General features: G+C 47.9%; 1 protein-coding gene across 1 annotated transcript in view; it reads left to right on the forward strand.

The window, feature by feature from the left end:
* LOC138510338 (guanine nucleotide-binding protein subunit alpha-14) overlaps positions 1–20967 on the forward strand; it is an 879850-nt gene that overhangs the window by 347112 nt on the left and 511771 nt on the right. Inside the window, exon 2 of the mRNA XM_069625903.1 lies at positions 15699–15883. Coding sequence (XP_069482004.1) covers positions 15699–15883 — 185 coding nt within the window. The remainder of the gene's footprint in view (positions 1–15698; positions 15884–20967) is intronic.

The raw sequence follows: 20967 nt of genomic DNA on the forward strand, positions 1-20967 counted from the left end.
CTTGGAAAAGGATTTTCCTTCCTGCTATAGGAAGAAAAATCTGTGTTTGCACCCTGGGTTCCTGCTTTGGGAACCAGGGGTGCTAATGGCCTTTATCCCCCATTTCAGGGACTGCAATGGACGATAATGGTCCGTAGCCCTCTAGTTAATTTATTTATAACACACCAATGCCCGCAGACATCAGGCTGTGTGGTTACAGTATTTGTTGAGGAAGATGAGGTGGAGGAAGACTGTGTACTACTTGCTGAGAAATGAACAACCTTTCCGAGAGCACTGCAGTCATTGGATTTGGCGTGGCGGCGCATGCAGGTGGTCCTGTATGAGTTCTGTCCAGGTAGTCTGCGACTGAGTGCATTTCACTTTGGTAGCTTTAGCCTTTGGTACACTCCCAACAGTAGCAACGAACTGGCACACCCATGATTCGATCTTGGTGCAAGAAGCAGGCATTTCCTCTACCTCATCTTCTTGGTCCTTTTCATTGTCTTTGAAAGTACTGCGCTTTTTTTTGTTGTGAAGGTCCTCCAGCTGGTGGTGGCGGCTCTTGGGGAGGAGGGATGGCAATAACTGTTGCCATTTTTAAGATAAATAGCAGTTTTGATAGAATTCTTATGGATAATGAGTATGAAAAGGTGCAGGTGGTGTGCAAGGGACATTTTTGAAGTTGAAAGTTCCTAGATCAGTAGAAAATGCAGTTCAGAACTGTCATCGCAGCACGGATAGGATCACGAAGTGCAGATGCTTTCGCTAACACACCACCATGCCGCGCGCAAGCATATGGTAACGTGGCACTGTCCAGAAGGTCTGCGATGAAGTCAAACGTTCCCCCAGACGTTTATGGTTGCAAAAGTATTTCAAAAAGTTGCAAAAAGTGTATAGGCATGTTAAAAAATTATGCTACCAGGTGGGAAATGGCAGAGTTTTCAGGTGAAACTTTGTAAATTGGACAAAAATATTGCTTATTGGCTAAGTGATATTAGAAAGTTGTAGGAATAATAGCATGCACTAATAAAAACCTGTGAAATTCAATGAAAAAACATTATTACAGGGACGTTATGATTACAGGTAAAACCGAAAAACCTCAGAAATTCGACAGTTATGGTAAGCTAAGCAACCATAACTCGCGCCAACCCCATGCACTGCTAAGAGGAACATCATGACTTCACAAATGTCATTGATAATATCTGCTCATCTGCCAACTGTTCGGTGCGGATTGAGGGCACGCCACCATGGACAGTCCCGTTGTTGAACAGTATAGGGCACGACTGTCTTGCCAGGGGACTGCCTCCCACACCACTGGACGTCAGTCCACCAAAGGATGCTTTAAAACCAGTCCTGTATCTGAGAAGTGAGGAATAGTGGCGGTGCAGAAATAAACATAAATAAGGGCGACAACGTTGAAGCTTGGCCATCGTGGGTCACCCATGCAACTCCTTTTTTTAAATGTATTGTGCTGGGAAGGCTAACCTAAAGCTTGTATAACTTGTTTTGTTGTTGCATTGATCCATTAATTATACATGGAATGTGTAAAATGTTTGCCAAGTGGAGGTGATGGAATAGTGACCAGGGTGCACATTTTGCAGAAGCCATTGGCTAGTGCTATTTGACCCTTGACGAGTAAGGCATGGTACGCTGTGTGTATAGAATTGAGGTGGCCAGTGCCATTTTCATGGCTGGCTAGTAGCTTGTAACTTGAATGTTTGCCCCTGATTTCCCCCACCCCCCCTTCTCAACCTCCTATATGCTACCAGTTTGCGAAGGAAAAGCATACCTGAGCAGTCACAGGGTGAACGCTTCTCCAATCACCTCTTTCTTGAGGGAGTGGCAGTGTGCTCCCACTGTGATCTGCTGGGTAAATACATTTTTTTTTAAGTGTCCTTTGTACCAGTGACCACATTACCTAAAATACTAGCTCCAGAGAAAAATTGATATGGTAGGCTCAGCAGAGAGGCAGAAGTCTGAATGTGCACTACCTCATCCTTGTGCTGGACTGTGGAGAAGAACCCTGTAAAGCGAGAAGTGAAGACTGGTGGACTAGTGGGGGGAGGAAGGGAGAAGGTGGGTCTGGGGGAATAGCAGTTCCTATCCTGCTTTAGGATGAGCAAGGCGTTCCCTCCTGTGCCCCGTCAGTTATTTTAGCTGATCGCAGTCCTGTTGATCTTTGTTCGAAGTCAACTTGGCCATTTTAGGGATGGACACGAAGGAACAGAAAAACAGATTGACGAAAGCAGATTGGACCATATGTGTTGCCCTCGTGCAGGTTTTCGTTCATAGCATTGTCCTTTTTCTAAATGTCCATTGTTCACTTTTCTGTGTTATGTCGTGACAGACGCCGTGCGATTTGTCGTCAGGATGTTTTATTGCCTTGCTAACGAATATAGCCATAGCGGTGGTGATTGGTGGCAACTGGCTTGCCAAGCAGGGCCCCCATCAGCTCACGGTGGGTTCATGCACCAGACGCTGGTGTGCTTATGCAGAATAGTCCTATAGAAGTCGGAGTACCTCGAACAAAAAGTCACAGCAAAAGATCGCATGGTTCTGGCTTTTATTTGTATTTGTTGCATTTACATTTCTCTCCTGTGCCCATCCTGGTTCTACGTCTGCCGAAGGTAAACCCTTTACTAGGGGGCAGCTTTCGTTGTTTCTCTTTATAGTTAACATACTTGAGGAATGGTTGACCAAAGCCAGGGCCTTGAAAGGTCGGTTTTCTCACGTGTGTGCGTTTTATAGAGAAGGAAACGCGGAACGGGTTTGAACAAGGGCGCAGCGCCCTGGGTTGCACTCACGGCCCTCTGTGGTTGTGTTTTGCTGGGCCACCACGGGATTGAACCCCTCCTCACCCCCCCCCCCCCTTCCAAGAGCAACGCCTGCTTCTAAGGAGGTGAGGGGTGCTTTTTCAGCCTGGTCCAACGTTTGATAACTAGTTCGCAGACATTCATATCCTCCATCATAGAAAACACGTTTCAAAAAGATGTGTTGTCTATTCCCGGTCTCTTGGAATGCTCCTGGGAACATCAGGCCGCGTCTCTGGTAGTGGGCTCCTGCGGCTGTGGCCATCTGCTGCTGTAGCTTCTCCATTTGAGTTACCCCTCCTAGGTGTGTAGCCCATGCAGTTCGAACGTGGGAAAGCCCTTTGGACTGGCCTTTTGCAGCAGACCTCATGCAATGACTCGCAATAATCTAGACCAGAGTCTGGATGGGGGGGGCGAGGCATATGGCCATTCTAATGAAGCCCGGCATTGAAATAGTTAAGTAGGAGCTAATAAGCTTCTAGTTCCAGGGCATCTGCCAGTGAGCAAGAGCTGGCTCTAGAGAGGCTGGCTACTCGGTGTTGCCGACAATCTCCGACATGGGCAGACTGTTGACTGCAATGGTGTAGTCTACTATCATATTGCATGGTAGGTTTTTTTGTGCATTTTTTTTTGGTCCACCTCAATGTTGGTGGTTGTTTAAGCATATAAAGTCGGACCTAAGGCCCAAGGAAGCTGCAAGGGAGAACTCGGCGAGCCCTAAATGACGCTACTCGAATTTAAGGGCTTCATTCGCCTGAAACTGAAAGCGCTTCTATCTACGGTGGCATTGCTTTTCCTTGAGTGGTAAAACCATGCGGGGCTCTCACTTTCAGAAGCAGCAAATAGCAGCCGCCCCTTCGTGTCTGCCACTGCGTAATTGTGAGCTTGAATGCATGTCTTTGTGCCTGTATAAGGGCATGGTTAGCCCATATATTTCACGTGCCAGCACATAGTTTTTCCTTTTTCGCTGTGCTTGTGCACCTAAGGCTGAGTTTTTCTCGCCTGGAACAGCGGGCAGCCATTGTTTCGGGTGCAGCCTTAATGCCATCAATAGACTTCAGTGAAGGCGGCGGGGCCGCGCAGGAACCATTCTCGGAGCCCCGGAGGGGCTGGAGGCCGAAAGCCGTTTCATTCCTAGCGTTCGTGGGTAATCCGGTGTGACTGGCGGTTAACAAAAAAAATCCTCCACATTCTTCTAGGCGCAGGCACCGGGGCCACTTACATTATAAAACACATGATCTAGGTATGTAATAAGCATGTAGAAGATTGTCTTTTGCTCATTGGTTCCGATTTGTTTGTAAAGCACACATAGTGTGGCTGTGACAAACCAACTTCCAGGGCAGCAGTGGTCCAGGGATGAATGAATATACGTTTCTAAAGCATCAATCAGCCTCACACCTCTAGTACACCAGAAGGGATCCGAACACATTGGCAGCACAAGCAAATTATAAACCACCTTGACCAATTTTGGTAATGTGCACGGAACGGAAGGCCCATCTCCGCAAGGTCGTGGATCGTTGGTTAGCTGTACACAGTGAAAATACAAAGGGAATGTCCAGTCAAGGTTGTATACAAATATCTACTTTATTATCAAAACACAGTTCTGGCTCGCTACGAAATACAACCCAGTCTGTAAAAGAATGCAGAGGACAGACGGTTTCAAGAAGGGAAATGGAGGCACCGTGCATGCTGACAGGAGGGTAGTCGGTAAAGTAATTCACCTCAATAGTGCAAAGATACTTGGTTTCAACACAAAGGGAGCAATGGGCCTTTGGAGAAGGAGCAGTGTGACGGAACCACAATGTACCTTGTGCTTGTAGAAGTTCTTGGTGCTAGGCAGCGTTGAGTCAGTTTCAGGGCGCTTTTTCAGTTTCTAAGAGTTCAAGACTTGAGACTGTTCCGGGTATCGGGCAGAAGGCATTTCGGCCAGCGAGACTGGATGGACGAGTACAGGCTGGCCTACACAGCGGCTCAGGAATCGTCTCAGTGCTGGTTGGCGGGTCTGAAGCACTGGTCGAGGTGTCTGGGACGACGTTGGCAACTGTGGTGTGACTAGTCAGTGGTGCAGTCGGTTGCGGCTCGACTCGCTTGAAAATGTCCTTTTAATGCAGACACTGGTTAATGCTTGTCAATGCACTCCTAGCTTCTTCACTGGGATTGTGGCGTCCTTTAAGGTGGACGGCCCAAAGCCGAGTAGAGTGTTGCAGGAAATGGCCTTGTCCTTGGTTTGATTCAGAGACTCTGGCACTTCCCACCTAGGAAGCTTGATTGCAGAGCCTGACAGGGCACGCTGTGTGCTGGCTCGGTACCGGTTCCAGAGCTGCTGGAGGGTCCTTTGAATTCAGGATCTCCCTCTGTTCCCAGGGCGATGGTTAGGGGAGGGATCTTGTTTCCCTCTTTGGAAAATCTGGCCTTCCTTCACTGGCAGAAGCTGTAAGGCAGACTGTACCTTCAGCCAGGGCCCCATGCTTGTGTGTTTATTTTTTTTGGTAATGCGCACCGAAACCTTAGGTAGCTGGGCGCAAATAGGTCAAGTATACTTAAAGCTTAGTTGTAGCAAGAAACAAAGGGTACAGGCATACAGAGATACATTGCTACCACTTGCAGGTTACAGTGAGGGTGTGGTGCAATAGTTCACAAATACATAGTGCAGTCAAGTCAAGTTATACAGTAGGTAATAGGTGCAGTTTGGTACAGTAAGTCGAGACTGCCAGCGGGCCGCCAGATAGCAAAGGGACAAAGATAGGTAGCCGGTATCTAGAGCATTTCGGTACGGTGGGAGCGAGTTAGCAGTCATTTGAGTGTAACCAGTTCAACATATTTTGTCTGAAATCAGGGTAGGTTTGTTCAGTTCTGATGCCTAGAGGTAGTGCATTCCAGGATAGTGCTGCTTGGACCGGGAAACTAGAGCCGCCAGTTGTGGCTCGTTTTAATTTAGGAATCTCAAAGAGATGGCCATTGGCAGATCTGGTTGGTCGTGTGGCTGTTCTTCTGGTTATTCTTTCTGAAAGGTATGGTGGTGCTATGTTGTTCAGACACTTGGATGTAAGTGAAGCTGTTTTGAGAAGGATCCTATCTTTTATGTTTACCAAATACCGAAGAAATATCCACTGGTTAAAGTGCTCCCTATTAGGTATGTTTAGAGCAGCTCTTAGGGTATTATTTTGCAGCCTTTGGATTTTGTCCGTGATGTATTTATTGGCGCCTGAGCATAAGGTATCAAAATAATCCAGTCTGGACATTATGAGTGCATTAACTAGGGTGATGCAGCTAGTTTCAGAGAGAAAGGGTCTGCAGGCCCGGATGACCATACAGGTGGAAGCAGTTGAGGAAGCTAGTGAGTTGACTTGTTTATTAAAGGTTAAAGTGGAGTCAAGGTAGAAGCCTAGTGTTTTAACTATGGCCATCACCTTAATAGCGTTGCCGTCGATATTGAAGGAGGCATAACTAGGGCTGAGCTTTTTTACGTTGGTCTCTGAGCCTAGGATCAGTGTCTCAGTTTTGTCGTCATTCAGGCAGAGGCCATGGGATGCCATCCATGCCTGAATGAGGAGGTATATCTTGTTTACCAAGGCCGAGGCCGTGTCCTTGTGGAAGTTGCCCGAAAGGGGAATGAGGATCTGGATGTCATCTGCATAATTAGTGTAGGTGACACCCAGTCTGTCCAACTTGTCGAATACTCCAACTTGTCGAATAGAGGCTTAGTAAAGATGTTATACACCGTAGGTGAGACGCAGGATCCCTGTGGTACGCCGCATGACGTTTGTATGGGGTCAGCGGATGCTAAAGGGGAGAAGACTTTCATCGTGTGGTTTGCTAGGAAGGATTGGACCCAGGTTATAGCATCACTTGAGAAATGGGCGGCCGACCTGAGGTGATTGCATAAGACTGCGTGATCCACCAAGTCGAAGGCAGCGGATAGGTCATGGAGGAGTGGCATAGCAGTCTCCCCATTATCCTTCAACTCGTCGATTTGGGTCTTAAGGTCTATTAAGGCTGTTTCTGTTCCATGTAGTGCAGAAGCCCGATTGACATGATCCTAGTAAGTGGTTGGCTCCAATGTAATCCTGGATTTGAAAGTATGCTACTCTATGGATTATTTTCAGTAAGAAGGGGACCGTAGTGATGGGCCTGTAGTTGGTCAGGATGGATGGGTCCAGAGTTTTTTTTTTTTAAGCAGTGCGAGAACCCAGGATTCTTTAAGGTTGTTGGGCACTGTGTTAGTCTTCAAGGAGGCATTAATAAGCTTCGAGATGAAAGGGGCTAGGTCTCTAGCTGCATCCTTTATAATTTGGGCAGGACAGCTATCACCCTTACAATTTGACGGTTTTAGGGAGGGAATGATTTTCTCTGTCTCAAGGATAGAGATTTTTGTGAATCTGAAAGGTTAGGTGGTTCTAGCCGGTGTAGGGTGGTTAGTAGGTTGCTGCTCACATGGGAGCAGTGAGGCTTTATTTGCTATTTTTATTTGGAGGGAAGAGATTTTATTTGACAGAGCATTTTGTATGTCGGTGCACCATTGCTTGTCTTTCGGGGTGTTAACGGGGGGGGGGAATAGGTGCTTCCATTTCCCAGAGGATAGTGAATAATTCCTTCGTGTTACATTTGGCCTTTACAATTCGATCATTGAATGTATTCTTTTTTGTACAAATTATTTCTTTTTTGTAGAACTTGGAGTGGTCAGTTAACTTAGCTTTATTCTCGTCAGTGGGAGAGTGCTGCCAGCTGGACCGAAGGTTCTTTTTTGGAAGCCTTAATTCTGTAAATTGGGGAGTAAACCAAGCATTAAGGTGAGCTTTTTGTCTACTTTTACGAAGTTCGACAGGTGCAATTATGTCCAATGCCTTCGTCATGGAGTTATTGAAGACCTCCACTAGTAAGTTTGGGTCCGCATTACTGGCAATGTTGTTGATAGGGAAGGAGATGCAGGAGTAATGTTTCTGCTAAGATGTCCTTTTTGCTTCTAGTTGGGAGTGGTGGTGCCATGACGATAGTTTTAGGGATTAGGAGATCTAGTGTGGTGGAGGAGGAGATTAGAAGGTCTGTCCAGGTTTGCGGTGCATTGTTAGTGATAGCAACGTTGCAATTCAGATCAGCCACCCAGTCGAGAGTTCTTCCTTTTGATATGAGTAGGGGCGAGTACTTTTACTACTGATTGGGCGTGTTTGTTGTCAAGGTCATTGAAGCCCATGTTAAAGTCCCCCATCAGTAAAATCTGGGAGGAGTCTTTAGAGTGGTTGGCTAGGAGACTAGTTAAGTCCTCCTCGAAGGTTCCCAGAGGGTCTGTAAACCAGATGAATAGTTAGAGTGCAGTTACTTGATAAGGGAAGTTTGGCTGTCATGAGGGATATGATGGTAGAGTGGTCAATCTCATGGAGAGGCTAGTTTTGAAGATACCTAGGCTGCCACCTCTGGCATTAGGTCTGTCAACTCTGAGTATATGGTAGTCAACAGGTATGATTAGCGTAAGGGCGAGACCTGCTGCCTCATGGAGCCAGGACTCTGTTATACCAAGAAAATCCCCATTGTAAAGGATGTCTGCGATTTCAGTGGGATGTGCCACAAGTGATCTTGAGTTGATAAGCGAGCCAGATAAGGTGGTAGTGCTCATAGGTTTGAGGGTAGGAGAATGTTTAGTATTGGGAGGGTGGGTTTTCCTGATTATTATTTTTTTTTTGTGGGGGCATAGGCAGCGTTAGTTTTTTTGTTTGTCGTCTTGCTGTGGCCTAATTGTAGGTGGACAGGGGAGGGTGGTGACTTGGGTGTGTTTGGAGTTAGTTTTGAGCTCATTAAGGCGTGGCAGTCTTGCTCCGAGTCGCATGTTTCTCTCCTGAGGTGGGCATGATGGGATAGTAATGGTAGCCATAGTCACGTAGAGGCCTAATACTAGTAGAAGTGACTGGCATCTATGCGGTTTGCTCATATTTAGGTAGTGTCCTAGGACAGGTAATCGCAAGGTAGGCTGTTCAAGTTGTTGCAGAATAGGCTAGTTCCAAATAATGTGGAGTAGTCTAGTTCCAATGGTCACAGATTGGGCTAATATCAGTTGTCACACGATGGGCTAATGCATGTAACACAGTATGGGCTCAAATCAATTATCACAGGGTGGGCTAATGCATGTAACACAGAATGGGCTGAAATTAATTGTCCTTTGTGTCATTTGTGAGGCACTCAGTTGTAGGTATTGCTTACAGGAGGGAGATACTTACATTGGAGAGGTACTAGAAGGCGCCACGCAGCAATGGGTACAAACTTTGGGTCTGGGTCCAGAAAGTCCCCTCATTGCGCATCACCCAGTGGCGAACAGGGGCAAACGGGGCCATTTTGCTGGACTTCTGCTGCGCCAGCATTTCCGCCTGCCCGGCGGATGCAGCCCGAGGTGTAAGCTTCTCGTCTCCTAGCAACTGAGGGAAGCCAGCCTCGTTATGGCGCCGTATAGCGCCCACCATCTTAGAAGCAGGCAGGGAACTCGAATCCAGTGCACACAGGCACCGCAGGGTGAGAAGAAAAGCACTTTTGGGCAAAAAGTAGATATTTCTGCAGGTCTGGAAGGTTTCATCGATGAATAGCAGCTAACGGGAGTGAGGGATGCTGTATGAGACTGCAGATGGCTTCATGACTGTTGATGCAGAGTTCTTATTGCTCCTCCTTGCAACGTCTTCAGATCTGCCAAAAAAGAGCATCTCCACCATCTTTTAAAGCAAAATGAGCCACAGTGATTGGTGCAGGCTAAGCCTACCTTAATGAACCAGTCCTGGGTCCCCACCAACAATCTCCTGTATGCATGAGGTCATAACCAGAGTGCTTTGCAACAGAAAAGGTAAAGGGGTGAAAACATGTGATACCAACTCCCACCCATCTTCATGCCTTTTGTGGACCAAAGGGTCTCTCTGGTTAATTGAGCTCTGTGGTTCCTGTTTAAAGGGGCAGGACTCCCTTGAAGCTACGGCGAGACCAGACTTTTGGTCGCCACCAAACCACATATTCGTACCTTCTAAATGGGGTCAGATGACTACTGGTAAATACTTAGTCTCATACGTGACTGGTTACTACCCTTGATACGGAGCGGCGGGAGCTGGCTTCAGGTTGACAGTGTATATCAAAGGTTATTGCGGATTGCCTGACTTTTTGTTAGCCTTGCGACCAGGCCTCCCGTGGACCTGCTTGAATTAACTCTGATTAGTATGTGAAGCTGCCATCTAGTTAATTAGATTGACCATGGCAGGAGGAAGGTTTTGCCTGTCATATTGGCTGGCATACTCCAACTAAATATGACACAGTGGGGGGGGGGGGGAACAGCGCTTGTCGGATTAGCCCCAAACATTTTCCGGAGGTTGATCTACCATCATTGAATTTCATTTCAAACTTGAAAAGCCCAGGCAAGCGCACGGCCACCATGCAAATAGTCAAATTGCTCACAGTGGGCCAATGCCAATTTAATGACGCTAGCAGACTAATCTAATTGATAAGCAAGTTTGTGCAGTAGAATATGGAATATTTTTAGTTGGTTTTGGAACATGGCAATTGGTTTGATTTCTGTTTGCTTCACGTGTTTTATAGTTTGTATGGTCTGTCCCTCCTGCCGTTTTCTATTGAGTTGCTTCTTTCGCGTGTCACCTTTGTACATTACTCCAAATATATTGCATTGAAAAGTATTGCATCGAAAAAGCAGAACTTTAATTTCAAAGAAATATGCTGTTAAAGTGACGCTCCCTCTATCGTGTTTTAGTTTTTTTTTTTATATTTGCACTTTTCCATTAGGTTATTATCAGCTTGAATGTTCCTTTTTGCTTTACTTTGTGCGCATGAGCCTGGTCTTAGTAGCCGCCTTCATCTGCAGATGCAATTGGGAAGCATTTTCTCAGTTAATAAATGCAATTTTTTGCTATTCAGTAGGAATCTTTTTGGAATCGTTTTTCAGTTGGAGTAAATTTTGTTTAATTATCAAAACTAGTCCTATTAGTTGAGGATTGGTCCACATGCCATTTCAGAAAGGTTATTAGCCACAGATGTGGTCCTTGGTTGAGATCGTCGATTGTTGAATGAGGAAAGGGTAGTGTTCACATTTTAGTGCTGTTTTTGATGTGGCCGATCGCCCTTAAACGGATAGCTGTGCCAGTGGTGGAAGAGAAGTGGTCTTGTTATGAACGATCATTCACCAGAGTCAGGTTTTCAAGGCAGGTGCCCAAAGAAAATTGAGATTTTACGGTAAAGCAAACAAAAAACGTGTTTTGATTCAATGTCCGTGAATTGGTTCAATGTCAAAATTGGGCCATTGCTAGGGAGACCGAAGGAGCGCTTTTCTGAGTTTTACCTTTGAGTGGAAGCACGCCTGTAGAGAAGTGGTTTACCAGCCACGGTTCTACCCGGAAAAGGACATGCTCATGAATCTGCGCTTTCAACCATGCCGAACTGTCATGGGAAGGACCACGAATGGTTGCACTGTCACCCGAATACACTTGGGGTACAAATGGTATGGATTCCAAAGAAGGATACTCGTTTTATTTCAATTACATTTCTAAAAAATGCACCCATTAGGGTAGGGAATTTTATTTTTACACCCTAAAAGAATCCTTTCATTCTTGGCTTAAAAAGAAAAGTAGTAAAATACGCCACTTAAAAATCTTATCTGGAGCCTTGAGTGGAGCTGTTGAGAAGGGGCTTTAATCAAAGTAGCCCTGACCCTTGCGGAATACATTTCGAAAAGGAATGCCACAGTCCCTGGGACTGCACCTCCCGGAATCCTTTTCCTATTTGTTCCCTGAAGTATTTCTAGCAGAAAGGCGCTGCCTCCCCAAAAGCTTCCGTTGGAATCTTCCAATCCGACGATTAGAATAATGTATTGGAGCGAAAGTCTGAAATGGCTGCCTTGCTTGGCTGCCACTCTTGGAAGGTTTGGGCTGATGCAGTGTATATATTCCTTCCCATCTATAGTGAAGAAGGTTGAGGTTTATGAACTCCAGTGTGGTCTGCGGAATACGAACCACCGCGCTTTGCTTTAGTGCAGCCACATCAATCATGGTTTCAAGGGCTGATGTAATTAGGCCTCTGTTATGGTTGCACCACCTACGTCTACAGCCTGGTAACAGACGGGTAGATGCTCTTCACCATTCAGGCATACAGTTGTTGCTGCCTGACTTCGTTTTGTAGAAGTGTTCATAGTATGTTTGCAAGCATAATGAGCTAGAGAACGAGTGTTGCTGTACAAACCTGGGCGGCAAGGCACCCTGGAGCGCCTGATCCTCCAGCTGCTCAACCAATATTATAAATCTGAGGAAACCTTCTGGTTGCTCAGTTGGGAACCTGAGTACTTGTTAGTTTAACTTTTGTGATTTACGTCAAAGATTCAGGCACAATGAAGGGGACATCTGCTCCACAGCAGATCCAGGTCTGCTAGAACACTCCGGTTTTAGACCTTACATTCCATGGGACATTGTACCGCTGGCTATACTGTTGTAATCTCAATCGTTCATATACTTTTAGGAATCCAAAGACACATAGTCCTGTTAAATGTTTTACTTTCTTCAATACTCCCAATACCCACAAAGTGGGCAGTGGTTACATTGAGGCCCATCAGACGATGCGCATTACTCTGACACATATCACAACCAGCTTTGGACACCCCAATGATGGGAGAAATGTTCCTGTCTTTTAATTGGCTTTATTGTAACATTTTAGATGTTCTAGCGGGGTCTAACCTTGGTTGGCCTCCAAAGTACTGTACATGAAAGTAAATTGAAATTCGTGGATGACATGCAGGCTTCGGAATTGTGGGAACTGCGAGCTAATTAGCTCCTGCTTGTAGCCTAGGAGAACCTGGTTAGCTTGACACCAACTTTTGGCTCCCCAGGCCAACTGATGCCAAACGAACACACCTACTTGAAATGGGGGCAATCTAGAACAAAAATGAGGACACACCTGTGGCATTTAAAACATAAGAGGGGTCATAAATAAGGAATACAATGATGTTTGAGTCTTATATCGAAGTTAGATTAGTGGAATGCTATCTATGTACTCCGGATTCCACAGTGGGAGCTCCTGGTCCCCGATTGTGGCTGTATACCTAGGAGCTGCTTTTTAGCTCTTGTTTGCCCAATCTTAATTTCGATGGTCATGCACACGCAGACATCCGATCCATTATTTGGCAAAAGAATGTTCAGTAGGTCCATTAAAATGTGCATTTGGATATTAGCCGGTCGAAGACCTTTTTCTGGCAGATTTGCCGTTTGCTCTCAATTACAGTTCCCTTCTGCACTGTGATGCAGTGGTCGTATCCCGCTCGGTAAAAATATAGCTTGCGCATTGAGCTCTATCCTCTTCATGACGGCTTCCGGTTCTTCAGCCACCGAGAGGCAGTCAGTGACCACCATTGAGGGCTGCTTGGACGAGTGCAGGAATCTGCTTTTCTGGAAGGATGCTAGATGAAGGTGACAGCACTCACCCCACTCCATTTCAGTGCACCACGTTCCTGTGATCCGGCGATAAAGGGAACAGAATAGTTTGGGATATCTAATACAGGGTTTGACATGAGGATTCAATGAGCAGGAGCTAAAACAAGATCCTGGGTGTCGGGCATTACCGAGTAGAGAGGAGCTACTGATGGGGGGAACCAGGAGCCAGTACCCAACACGTAGTGAATCTAACTTCTACACAAGAGGCACATTTTAACTTTTTGTCCATTTTATGTATGATCCATTGTTTTAATGTGTCCTAATTCTTCATTATTAAAATTCTTAAAAACTCATTAATGTCACATGTCCATGTTTGTATGGCACAGGTTTCCCGAGGAGACAAAAGTGGCTCCTGGTAGTTGTTGGTTTCAAGCTAACTAGGCTGTCATTGGCTGAAGAGAAACTAAATAGCTTCCAGCTATTAGGAACCCTGTTATATACTTTTTGCCATGGTACTGTATTTTACAATTTTGGAATAGATTACTCAGAATGCACGCTGGAAAATTAGTCCGCATGCTGCAGTTTTTTCGTAACCTCAGGAGTGAACTTAAAGATGTCTCTAGTGCGTTGTCCCATAGACTCGCCTTACTCAGACAAATGATGTAGTTTCACTTTGTACGCACTTTCTCATTTGCAGAGGGGTCAACTTTCTGCACTTGAGGTGCAGAAGGGCGCATGGCCCATAACTTATTGCTGCAGTGTGCACATGGATCTGCTTTCTCCCTGATCCTCCTCCTTTTACCCTCAGGCATGCGTACCCATTCCGTCTTCCATCACTGCCCTACTGCATCCCTCCAAATGCTGTGGGGGGCCCTCCCATGCAGGAGAACTCAATTTCTTGTTCTTTCTCACTTTTACTCTCTCCTTCCTCTCCCCCTCTTTCTGCCCCCTCTTCTTTTCCCCTCTTCTCTTCCCCCCTGTCTCCCCTTATCCCTCTCTCACCCCCTCTTGCCCCTCTCTCCTACCTCTTGCCCCTCTCTCCTACCTCTTGCCCCTCTCTCCTACCCCTCGCCCCTCTCTCCTACCCCTCGCCCCTCTCTCCTACCCCTCGCCCCTCTCTCCTACCCCTCGCCCCTCTCTCCTACCCCTCGCCCCTCTCTCCTACCCCTCGCCCCTCTCTCCTACCCCTCGCCCCTCTCTCCTACCCCTCGCCCCTCTCTCCTACCCCTCGCCCCTCTCTCCTACCCCTCGCCCCTCTCTCCTACCCCTCGCCCCTCTCTCCTACCCCTCGCCCCTCTCTCCTACCCCTCGCCCCTCTCTCCTACCCCTCGCCCCTCTCTCCTACCCCTCGCCCCTCTCTCCTACCCCTCGCCCCCCTCTCCTACCCCTCGCCCCCTCTCCTACCCCTCGCCCCCTCTCCTACCCCTCGCCCCCTCTCCTACCCCTCGCCCCCTCTCCTACCCCTCGCCCCCTCTCCTACCCCTCGCCCCCTCTCCTACCCCTCGCCCCCCTCTCCTACCCCTCGCCCCCCTCTCCTACCCCTCGCCCCCCTCTCCTACCCCTCGCCCCCCTCTCCTACCCCTCGCCCCCCTCTCCTACCCCTCGCCCCCCTCTCCTACCCCCCCTCGCCCCCCTCTCCTACCCCCCCTCGCCCCCCTCTCCTACCCCCCCTCACCCCCTCTCCTACCCCTCGCCCCTCTCCTACCCCTCGCCCCTCTCCTACCCCTCGCCCCTCTCTCCTACCCCTCGCCCCTCTCTCCTACCCCTCGCCCCTCTCTCCTACCCCTCGCCCCTCTCTCCTACCCCTCGCCCCTCTCTCCTACCCCTCGCCCCTCTCTCCTACCCCTCGCCCCTCTCTCCTACCCCTCGCCCCTCTCTCCTACCCCTCGCCCCTCTCGCCTACCCCTCGCCCCTCTCTCCTACCCCTCGCCCCTCTCTCCTACCCCTCGCCCCTCTCTCCTACCCCTCGCCCTCTCTTTCCTCCCTCGCCCTCTCTTTCCTCCCTCGCCCTCTCTTTCCTCCCTCGCCCTCTCTTTCCTCCCTCGCCCTCTCTTTCCTCCCTCGCCCTCTCTTTCCTCCCTCGCCCTCTCTTTCCTCCCTCGCCCCCTCTTTCCTCCCTCGCCCCCTCTTTCCTCCCTCGCCCCCTCTTTCCTCCCTCGCCCCCTCTTTCCTCCCTCGCCCCCTCTTTCCTCCCTCGCCCCCTCTTTCCTCCCTCGCCCCCTCTTTCCTCCCTCGCCCCCTTTCTCTTCCCTTTCCCACTCCTATTTTGGTGGATAGCTTGCACAACGCCATTGGCCCCTTCTTCCGGCATCATGCACAATTGTTCAAATGTTGTGAGCGGCCCTTCGGCTGCAAGGTGTATTCTGAAAAATGGAAATAAACTGCATGGATCTTGTTTTTGACATGGGGTGAGAGCGTCCTCGTGCTGGTGGTAACTGGCAATAAATTGGTGAATTGTGACCCCAGTGCTGCTGGTGCGTTTGCCTGACCTTCTGTTCTATTCTGTCCTTTTCTGCAGGCACTGGAGAGAGCGGGAAAAGCACCTTCATTAAACAGATGAGGATTATCCATGGATCTGGCTACACGGATGAAGACCGGCGAGGCTTCACAAAGCTGGTCTTCCAAAACATATTTACCTCCATGCAGTCCATGATCCGAGCCATGGACACGTTAAGAATACAGTACACCTCTGAACAGTCTATGGTAAGGTGCTCAAATGCTTACCTAGCTGCAATGGCAGTTTTTTGTTTATTTTTGGGACATTGCTGTCTACTTTGTGCTTCCAGGGAGATGATGGCATCAATAAGAAGTGGAAATTGATACTCTTGGTTGGTATCGTTGACGGGATGCGCCTGCTGGGTCTGCTACGATGTGACCAATTGGCAGTGGAATATTGCTGATTAGTTACGTTGAGTGGTGTTCGTAGAGTGCTCACCGGCAGTGTCCGCCGTCCTAGTCCTATGGGTGAGGTGGATGTGCAGTGCTTGCAGAGACCTGGGATTCCAGTACAGGGTTGCAACGCTTCAAAGCGTACATATAGCTTTGCATAAGGATATTTCAGTTTGGCATTGCGAAACAAATTGAGCATCTCGTAAGATACCATTTGCAGATGTTGGGCTTTACTACATGACGGAATCATTTCTAGACACGAGTTGTGCTATGTGGTTCAAGAAACGCATGCCAGATGGTTTTTGTTCCACCCCGACCCCCCCTGGAAAATCAACAGTACCCCTCTTGCTGGTATAAAACATTGCCTTCGTCATCACTCACCAAAGGTGCAATTGGTGACCTGAATACTGATTTTTTATCCTCAAAGTGCCTAAGACTACTATGGTTTTAAAAAAGAGCACCCTGTGAGAAGCAATGTCCCTACTGGGAACGGTTTTGTAAGTTCTCTACAGAGTGCAACAGCCAGGTACTGTTGCTATGAGGAAGCGATTGGGTAAAGTTGTGGCATTCTATAGTCATGGCCACTGTGCTCCCTCTAAGAGTGAAAGCTGCAGTTGCATGAACCAGATTTGACCGGTTTTGTGAACGGGTTCTGGGGATTCAAGCCTGGATCCAAGCTTGACGGACCCTGCAACGATGCCAGTAACAGTTGAATATGGCTGCTCCTTTGTGAATGGGTGACCACCAAAATGTTAAGCATATCTTTCTGTGAGTGGGAAGCAGGTTATCCACTCAGACCCCCATCTCTCATACCCCCCAAAAGTCTACATCCTTACCTTGTTGAACTTGGCATGAGTGCCTTAGCACAGACGATGCCAACACAGTTAAGCCCCAAGCCCTTGCAGCATAGCCTGCTACCAGGAAGCCTTGATGACCAGTCCATGTGCAGAACTAGCCTGAGAAGGCAAAAGCGCTGGATACCGAGAGCACAGAGACCGACGAGCCCCAGGCTTGTATTTGCTACCCAAAGGGAAAGAACTAACCCAAAGAGCCCAAATGTAGTCTGGCGCAGACAACCCCTGCTGGGCATGATCTGCTTCACCTAGCTTCTGAGCTGCAACATCTGCCAACTGTGGCCCCAGCTCCAGCACTACTTCGCCTTTCCAAAATGGCCGCTTCAGCGACTCCACAGGATGCTTTCTTGAAGATACCCTTCGGCTCTCCTGGGTGCCCTACTAAATAACCAGAACACAGAAATGGAAGGAATTGCACTCCGGTGAGGCAGCAATCAAAGTTTAATTTCCAGTGGTCTGCGAGTGCTTCAATTACGCATAGACCAGGATTATCTGTCTGACCACAACAGGGGTATTCCTCCTCCTACTTCTTCCCTCCGTGCTTTTCCAACCAGTTTGGTCAATTATGTTCAGAAGGCTTACTGGAAGCCAAACCAAGAGTGTCTGCTTTGGCTGCCCTTTATTTGAAAGCATTAGGATCATCGCCGTGTTGATTGACTATCGTGCATCTTTCTAGGATTATCTCTGTCTCGAACATGTGGCCTGATTGCCTCGTATTCGAGAGTCGTATCCGTCCAGTGATCCGTGGGCAAGATATGGCAGTTCCCACATAGTTCCTGTAGAACATGCACCATTCTGGCATGGCACCCATCTGCCGGGGGTAGTGCAATGGAAAGAATGGTGGCGACTGGCAAGTAAAGCCGCTTCTGAACATCTAGGCTGCATGAGCCATCCAAGTGGCACCATGCTAAGGCTTCAATGAAAAGGATTCCACCCAGTTTGGGAATGGTTCCTTTGCCACGTATCGTCGGCGTTGGTGTAGTGGCCACTGGGCGGCCGGCTGTCATTTCTAAGGGGAAAAGGGTGCATTCGTTGACCTTTTTGCTTTTAAGAATTGTAAAAACCTCTCCTTCTGGTTCAGTTGAATACATGTTGAAGTTCTCTCTCCTTTGTGTGCATTTTTGCGGTCCGAGGCAAACCTTGGCCTGCAGTTGCAAGCCTTGCAGTTGATGCCTTCACGTAGCATTGGGGTTTTGCCGAAGCGGCGACAGACTGGAAAGCACCTTGCCTTGGCAGCCCAGCTTCGTGTTTCTAGGGTTTTCTTCCCAGCTGTCATGGTCGGGATGGGACGGGGACAAATATTAAAAGGGTTGAGTTTTAGTGCGGAAAAGAACAGTCTGAGCACATTCTAGTAGCGCATTAATATTTAATATTATGTACGATTTATATAGGATGCATGGTCAACAGATGTGTTTCTTGGCGCATGTGACTAGCCAGGCGTTGGACTAATTGAGTGGTACTCGATTTGTCCACTTTGGACTGCAGGTTTCCGCGACGATTGCTTAACTCGATGTGCCATCTTAAAGGCGAATTGACTCTTGTGTAGTATGGCCAGCGAAGCCCCAAAATGCTGTAGTGTAAGGCAGTAAGTACATCTGGAGTTCAGCATCCTGGTTACTGAATAACCAGAGGTGCAGGGCCCACTGTGTGACTTAACTCCATGCAAGTTCATTTTTCTGATATTGTGTCCGACAGGCGGCCGCAAAATTGTTCCTTCGCAGCCAATTACTATTCTTCCTGTTTAAAGTCCAATTTCAAACTTTGGACATTGAAGGCTGTTTCTGCTGTCCATCAAATGTCTGTGGAGGGTCGGCAAGCGCAGGGACTAGGCCAGCTCAGACAAGTGGTGCCATTGTAGGAAAGGATAAGTCGGTCTTAAATGGGGTTTTCACATTATGTCAAAGTGATGCTAATCGAAGGTGAAATCTAACTTCCGCATGAAACATGGGCTTTCTTGCCGTCGTATTCCAGTAAGCACGCTCCTCCCCGGCTTTTCTGTCCCATGCTGCACCCTTCCACCTCACGTTCCCAGAACTTGGGGTGCTTGGGGGAATTTGCTTGTTATCACGCCGCCACCCCAACACACTTGCCGCCCAACTTTACAAAATGGCAAATTGGAAGCAGTTGTGGCGTACACGGTTCAATATAGTGCTTCCCTCAACCATTCCACTTTAATGCTAATACTACTTCAAAAGGCCTTTTAACGCATACACAACAGAACAAAATAACGCAACAAAACACTGTAGGGCTGTTCGGCATACAATGCACTGACATGTTTGATTTCTCTTCCTGTCTGTCCTGGGATTTTTAAGGCCCTGTTCAGCAAAAGATATGCAGGCCCCCGAATTTCCATGATCTGGATTGACCTGATCAGGCACAACACCACAAAAAGTAACATTAAAAGCCGTGACATCAGCCTTCAATGCTCTGGGGCCTCACTGGTAGCGACATGAAGAAGTTTGCATGTGTGCGCCAAGAAAGAATGTGATGTGCAGTGTATGAATGGTCACTATTATTACTGTGCAACAACTGTCTAGTTCATTAAACCAGAAGGGTTGTTTTTTCACAGCAAAAGATGCACATTTGATCACTTTTATAGACTTCCAATGCCAGCATAGACAAAATTATTTTCCCAGGTTCCCACATTTAGTTTTAAGGGGTGAAATCAGTATTTGGACCCAGGCTGTGAGCTAAGAACTTGACCACATATTTTCCCAGTGATAGTTCATAGAAGTATTTTTTAATGATTGGGTTGCCAGAAATTAAATCGTTTTCTTGAAATGCCTTGGAAAAGTACACATCACGGAAGAAGCCAGTCTGACATTCTGTACACGGTGTTGGAACTAAATCCAGCAAAAAGAAATGTGTGGCTTCATTGTCACCATCCCAAATACAGCATTGCAGTATGTGGACCTAAAACCGTCTCATTTAGTTGTAAAAAAACGTATTCAGAGTGAAAATAAAATGCAATACAAGGTCATTTTCTCGAACATTATTTTACAAAGAATGCTCAATTATACTCCCCTCCCATGTATTCTAGGAACATAGCCCTTCCCCCAAACACCCCCGGGTCATCCAGCTCTGATCAGTTTATTAAAATGCTTTGTTGGCACAGAGCTGAACCTGACTCTGCTGCAAGAGCAGTGGGAAAGGTACTGTGCTTACCTGCGTTTTTAACTGTTACACGGAAAGTGTGAGGTGGGAAGGCTTTAGATAGCTGATCCTGCTTTAGAGGAGTAAAGTCGGAATGTGTTCCTGTCCCGCGCAGGCTGTGTGGGCGGACACGGCCCATGAAATTGGGACTGTCCTGCAACTTCAAGTCTGTGGTGTTCAGTGCCACTTCAAGCGTGTGGGGTCCGAAGGCTAGGCTATGCATAAAATGGATCCGATGGCCTTTTCCATTGGTCATGTTCTTGCCCATTGACTTGAAACCTATAATATCAACATTCGCTGCAGGCTCGATTCTTCAATATTTCCACCACTGATAGCAAAACCTGGGAGGTGGCCCAGCTTTATCCCACCAGTCAGACCCCTAAACACAGAAAACTGCACACACAAAAACAAACTTGAAAAAGCATGTACCATTTGTCCGTAAAGTTCATCATTGTGCATCTCTGCCTACTCCGAAGCTCAACGTCCATGCCCCGCCCCCCTGGAACCCCTCTGTCAATCTGGCGCAGGGGCAGGGCCGTCACGAGGATGGTGCGGAGGGGGCAAACTGCCCCGGGCCTCGCGCTTGTGGGGGGCCTTGCGGAAACCCTCTCCTAAGTAGAAGGCAGCACAGTCCACCCGTGTCCTTTTATGCACACGGGGGACTGTGCTGCCCCTGCAATGATTTTGCTGTTTGTTGCGAAGCCGTTTGGCTCTGCAACTAACAGCAAAATAATGGGAGACCGCAGGGCTCAGAAGTGAGCTCTGCTGCCTCCCGTCATTCAGCCGACAACGTGGGCATGCTGAATGACAAGAGGAATCCTCTTGTCAGCGTGACCACGTTGCTCAGCGTGACCACGTTGCCCAGCGTGACCACGCTGACTGATGGGAAAG

Source organism: Ambystoma mexicanum, chromosome 6p (genome assembly GCF_040938575.1).
Source record: "Ambystoma mexicanum isolate Mex_15411 chromosome 6p, UKY_AmexF1_1, whole genome shotgun sequence".
NCBI lineage: Eukaryota > Metazoa > Chordata > Amphibia > Caudata > Ambystomatidae > Ambystoma > Ambystoma mexicanum.